Genomic DNA, 6,000 nt, shown 5'->3' with positions numbered 1-6,000 from the left:
TTTTCACTATTAGATATTCTGCTTGTTGTCTGACTCTGCCACTCCCCCCCCACCTCAAATAAGCTCCACGTGAGTGAAACCTTGCTCTTGTTCACAACTGCATTTCCAGAGCCTATCTAGCACATAGAAAGTGCTCAGTAAATATCTGTTAATTATTTGTTAAGGGTAAGCAAAACAAAAGCCAAAAAAGCTTAGGTTGGTAGTACCTCTAGGGAATACTGCTACCCAGAGAGGAGACTACCATCAGTATGGCTGTGCCAAAGCATAAGAAACTCTTCCTTTGTTTTCCATATTTCGGGGTGCAGCAGTGAGGGGAAGATTCACTGTGTGCCTGCCTTACATAAGGGTCTCCTATCAGGTAGAATCAGGACCCTGGATGAGTAGGTTTAGGAGAAAGCAAAGTCTGAGTAAGTCAAAAAACCCTTTTCGATTTGTCTTGCAAGGAAGGAAATGAAGTAGTCTAAGAAAAATGAGCTTGAAAGAAAAGGAGGAGATTTCGTGTACCGAATAGGGTAAGAAGCCCTGTACATCCCTCCCATCTTTGTCCACCATAAACTCCCTGTAACTTTAAGGGCTGGCTTTATTGTCAGGCTCTGGAAGCTGCCTGATCCCCATCATAAGAGAAGTCGCCAATGCACATGCAAATGAAGAGCGTGAAAGGAATGAATGGGATAAAGCCAAGACAGACGAAATCAAACTCTCTTCTTGGACCCAGGGCAGACTGTGCGATCCGGCCGAGGTAGCCTTGTTCAGTCTTAGAATTCGGCAAGGTTCAGCACTCGGTGTGAACGCTTGGCGCCTCATGGGACCCGCCGGGGAAGCATAGACTCCACTCCGACGCACTTCAACGGACCCAGACCAGCACCCACTCATCCGGAGGCTGGCCCGGAGCAAGCTACGTGGGCAAAGTGGCCTGATCCTTGGAACCAAGCTGACTCTGGCCCTACCCATCTACCCAGGTCTTGCCTGCCCTCCCACCTAGGAGCTGGAGGATAGTGCTAGGGTGCTTAGCCAGGGGTGCTGGTCCCCTACATCTTCAGTCGGACGCGCCCCATTGTGTAAGCCGCGTGAGCGCCCAGTTTGGAGGCAGCCGCCCCCGCCACTGACAGGTGCTGCCCGGAGGGCGCCTGGGTTCTGTCCCTGGCGCAGCTGGAAGCGCACTCCCCGGTGCGGGCAGCTTTCCGAGCTCGGAGCCAGCGGGGATAAGGAGCCTGGGCGCGGCCTGGGGGACTTCAGTGGACTGGAGCCGCGGAGCTCAGAGCTAAAAACTTTGCAGGTGCAGCGGCCAGGATTCGGTGACAGCTCTAGTCCAACCCGGCAGGTGCAGGAGGAAGAGGCGGTGCCTCAGTCCCGCGGCGGGAGAGTCTCGGCGGCTGCATCTTTTCTCCGAGCTGGCCTGAAGCCTCTGGGCACTCCCGGTTTTTGCTGCTGCGCCCGCCGCCGCCGTCGCCACCACCATCGCCACCGCCACCGCCACCACCGCGGGGCTCCAGGAGGAGGCGCAGCCGAAGAGGGCGGAGGAGAAGCAGGAGGAGGAGGAGGAGGAGGGGAGAAGAGGTGTAGGGGGTGGAGGATGGAGTCCAGGGCTGCCACGGCGAGCGAGCCCGAGCCTGCTGCGGCGTCCTCCTCCTTCCATGCCAGGATCTGGAAGAACTTGCAGCTGGGAGTGGGCAAGAGCAAGGGCGGCGGAGGCGGGCGCTCAGGGGGACCCGAGCGCCGCACTGCGGACACCCCGTCGCCCTCCCCACCGCCCTCGAGGGGCACGAGGGACGTCCTGGCGGGTGTGGGTAGCACGGGCAGCAGGTGGAGCGGCTTTAAGAAGAGGAAGCAAGTGCTAGATCGGGTCTTCTCCTCCTCTCAGCCCAACCTGTGCTGCTCCTCACCAGAGCCCCTAGAGCCTGGCGGCGCTGGCAGGACAGAGCAGGGGTCCACACTACGCCGCCGGATCCGGGATCATCTGCTGCCGGCGGTAAAAGGGCCCGCGGCAGCCTCTGGAGCAGCCGGAGTGACGCCTCCTGGCGGACGATCCCCAGACTCAGCTCCTTCTTCTTCCTCCGCCTCATCTTCCCTGTCATCTTCTCCCCAGCCGCCCCCGAGGGGGGACCGAGTCCAAGATGAGGGTGCACGGCGTCGGGGTCCCGGAGTGCATTTGTGTCACCAGAAGAGCTCCTCTTTACCGGGCACTGCATGCCTGGAACAGCTGCTGGAGCCAACGCCGCCTCAAGCAAAGGCATCACAGAGGCCGGTGGAACCTAAGACCCAAGAGAAGGGCGAAGAGCAAGACAGCAGCCAGGTGAGTTCCGGGTGGTGCTTCGGGCCACGCCTCCAGCTTCAGGCAGTCACTACCCTGGAAGTTGGTTTGTGTGTTCTATTAAGTAGATGAAGCAGTGGAAAGAAAACATCTTCCTCATGGTTAGCAACAGTAAAGAGTTCTGATTTGCACCTTTACTTTTGATAGGAATGACACCTGTCGGCAGAAACAGTTTGGGTAACTTAATGAGGCGCCAATGAGAAGTTAGACAAAGCGGGTACTTGTTGGAATGCTCAGCCAAGTATCACCTTGGCAAAGGAAAAAACTAACAACAGCCAAAACTTAGGAAAAATTACAACCATGTATAATGTAGTGGCGGGCAGATCATTTGAAGCAAATCAATGGCTAGCAGGAAGGAATAGAAAGAGAAGCGGCGAGGTGAAGTAATGGTGTAAATGAGGTCAGTGCTGGGGAATGCCTTATAGCAGAAGTCTGCTCATCACCGCCTCCTTTCCCCTCCCCCAGCTTTCCTTTCTTAAAACTTCCAATCGCAGGTGTACCACTGTTCCACAGGTGGATAGCGGTGAGCTTCTTATCCGATATAGTCAAATGGATATGTTCTTAAGACCCTCCCCAATTTTTAATAGTAATCGGAAGCACTTGCTTTGAAATATGCTGCTTTATTCAACGTGTTGACTCAGATAAGAGTAAAGCGAATTCTACTTGTAGGATCCATAAGGCATCCCACTGAGCAGCTGCTTTTACTCCCTGCATTTTAAAGAGGGATTGCTCTCTTTTTGTAAATGTTTATCATGTCATGTTAATGCTATAAAATGCTTCAGAAATTCCATTCTGCCAGAGACTTAGGTAGCTCTTTTCTTCCAATATATCTTAGTTTACGTAAATCCTCATTATTTGGGCTTCAAATAATTACTTTAGATGAATGACATATACATTAAAACTTTAATTAAAAACTAAGCCACAAAATATATCAGGCCTTGTCTGAAGGGTAAGATATGGGAATAGATTTAATTGAAAATTTTATTGTTTACTGGTCATTTTATTAGTGAAGTTTCTGAAAATAAACCAGAAAACTAGCATATCTTATTGCTTCATAAACACAATTGCCTGTATTAAGCAAACACTTAAGTTCTTGGAAAAGTAAGAATAGATAGAGATAATATTTGTAAAAGACTAAATAAATTTATCTTTCATGTCATCTTGAAAGTGAACTTAATAGAACTCCTAGATTTGGTTTCAAAAGTAAGGTTTCAAAGGGATGTTTTAAATTCAGTATAGAGGAACACCATATAGTGTTTTTGAGCATTCATATAATTCTACTTTATAAGGATTTCAGAATTGGGGAACTGTTTTTACGTTTTGTTTTTTGTAACTTTTACTATCAAGGATAATAGAACAATAATAATTCAATTATTTTGGAAGGTATATATCATATTATAAGATGATATTACTAAATAATTTTGCGGTTCACTGAATTAATCTATTTTCAAAACCAAAATAGAGAATTATGAATTATTTTTAGGTTTCTTTTTACCAAAAAGTTTTCAGAAACTGTCCATGTTTATCTTCAAAATTACTACTATGAATTTTGTATACTGAAGCTCTGGACTCATTCTGTAGGAGATACTAAACTAGTATCGTGTGTACTTTCACCATGTGCCAGATTTCATCCTGAGTCCTGTGAGATAGAAGTTCTTGTTGTGGATCAGGAAGCCAATGCCCAAAGAAGTTAAATCTTTTCAGTATCACATGGTTAATAATGACTGAGAGGTCTCTATTCAAGTTAGTTTCCAGAATCATTTTCCATGATCACAGCTACCTTTGATGACTTTCAAAACTTAAGTTTTTGAGATAACTTTGTTTTAATGATTAAATTTGAAAGGTTACATGCATTCTAAAAAGTTTTCCCCATCACTGTATATAATCAGCTAATCAGATGGATTAGCTATATTAATTTCTAATTTGTTCTGAATGCATTATTGCACATCATATCACATTTAAAAGTGACATTGTTAATCATAATCTCTGTTTCTAAAGAAGCTTTTCATTATAAATAATCAGCATCTTAATGTAGATATAAGAGGGATTAAACTATCAGTGAAAAATAAACAGATAAAAGGTGGGATGTAGGCACAAAGAATAGAAAGCCCTGAAGAACTTGCCTGATGTCAGACACAGACCCAGGGAAGACACCAGTATTAGTCCAGCATCTGATGTTCATGGGGTCTTGTCCTCTGAGAAGTGAAGTTTTATGAATTATGAGTATAAATTTCATCAATGTAGAAGAGAGATTTCTTTGATCTTTAAATACCTTTTTTGTCCAACCCAAGGAGCCCAGCTCACCTTTAAATGGGGAAGAGGATGAAATATAATTGGAGTCTGAGCCTGGAGGAAAACTTACTAAGCTGCTCAGGAGTAGGCTTTTCTTTGCAGCACCTGCCCTTCCAAGCATCCTGCATATCTCAGGGGTTTTTCCTTGGTCTCCCAGCTTCTAGTCTCCAAGATACCTAGGCATGGGGAAGAGTTTAGAGAACATCCAGATTTGTTTTATTTATAGGTTACCAGCACAGATGGGTACACACAAAAGATAGTAAAAGCATTTACTACATCTTTAGATTGCCTTTATACAAAGTACTTTTTTTCGAGGCAGAAAGAAAATTCAATGCAAAAATAGGTCAACTATTGAATTTTCTCTGTTCTTTGCTTGATCCTGGCATTAGTCACGTTCTCCACCATGCTCCCCACCTCTCCACCCTCCAGCCCAGCATGAGGCCTCAACAACATATGTGCTGATACTCCAACACTGAGGAGAGAGTGAAGCAAAAGCAAAAAATTAGTTTGGACTGCCAGGGAAAGAGATTTGAAAGTCACTGAGGTACACTGGGTTAATGTGAATGAATTGTGTTAGTTCCCAGGACCCTGTCAGCCCTCTTGCTGTTACATACCTCTGAAACACAGTAACAGATTTGATAATGCCTTGCTGTTGGGGCATGTGCATTGTTTAAAACGTCCTGCTATAAGAATAAAGAAAAGAAAAGAAACCTCTTTCTTCCCACTGATTTTAGTTCACGTGTCGAGCCATATTGTCATAACAGATGCATTTCATTTTTGCAACACAGTTGGGAAAGATGCTTTCTCAATTTGTGTGCATATCAAAAATATGCCAATTTCATGTATTCTGTCTTGATGAGTTACTAAAATTATATTTCGCTAGAATCAGAAAGTCAGTATTTTGAGATTGTGAGAAATGAATGTGTTGCATTTTTCAATGTCTTAACAAAAGTATGTAGTCTTCATGAATGTTAAATTTTTATTGTTTTTTCTCTTCTAAGTAAATTTTATCAAAATTGCTTTCATAGGAGAAAATATACTTTTGAAAAGTGTTTATATTCAGTATTTGAAAGAAATGTTTTTGAAACATAGCAGGAGGGATATCCATTCATTGGGATATCCAATGACATCTCTAAGAGAGAATATCCAATGATATCTTAAGACATCTGTAAGAGAAAAATTTTTTTAAAGATTAAGTCTATATGTGAAGAACAACTTGCTTTACTAATTATCTATTCTTTTAAAGAATGCTGGCATTTAAAATTGTATATCCAAACATATGATTTGGGTTAATTTTTGCTATCTGTATTTCAGACATTTTAAATATTACTTCAAAGAACACAACTTCATCTTGGGGAAGGCACAGACATAAAAACATAATTCCTAATGTAAATGAC

General features: G+C 44.2%; 1 protein-coding gene across 4 annotated transcripts in view; it reads left to right on the top strand.

The window, feature by feature from the left end:
• Positions 1 to 1,573: 1,573 nt before the first annotated feature.
• Mctp1 (multiple C2 and transmembrane domain containing 1) overlaps positions 1,574 to 6,000 on the top strand; it is a 516,302-nt gene continuing 511,875 nt past the window's right edge. For all 4 annotated transcript variants that reach the window (XM_077796266.1, XM_077796264.1, XM_077796263.1 and 1 more), the window contains exon 1: positions 1,574 to 2,293. In XM_077796266.1, the coding sequence (XP_077652392.1) occupies positions 1,574 to 2,293 (720 nt within the window). The remainder of the gene's footprint in view (positions 2,294 to 6,000) is intronic.

Source organism: Urocitellus parryii, chromosome 1, assembly GCF_045843805.1.
Source record: "Urocitellus parryii isolate mUroPar1 chromosome 1, mUroPar1.hap1, whole genome shotgun sequence".
Lineage (NCBI taxonomy): Eukaryota > Metazoa > Chordata > Mammalia > Rodentia > Sciuridae > Urocitellus > Urocitellus parryii.
The sequence above is the reverse complement of the archived record's forward strand: the minus strand, read 5'-3'. Positions and strand labels throughout refer to the sequence as shown.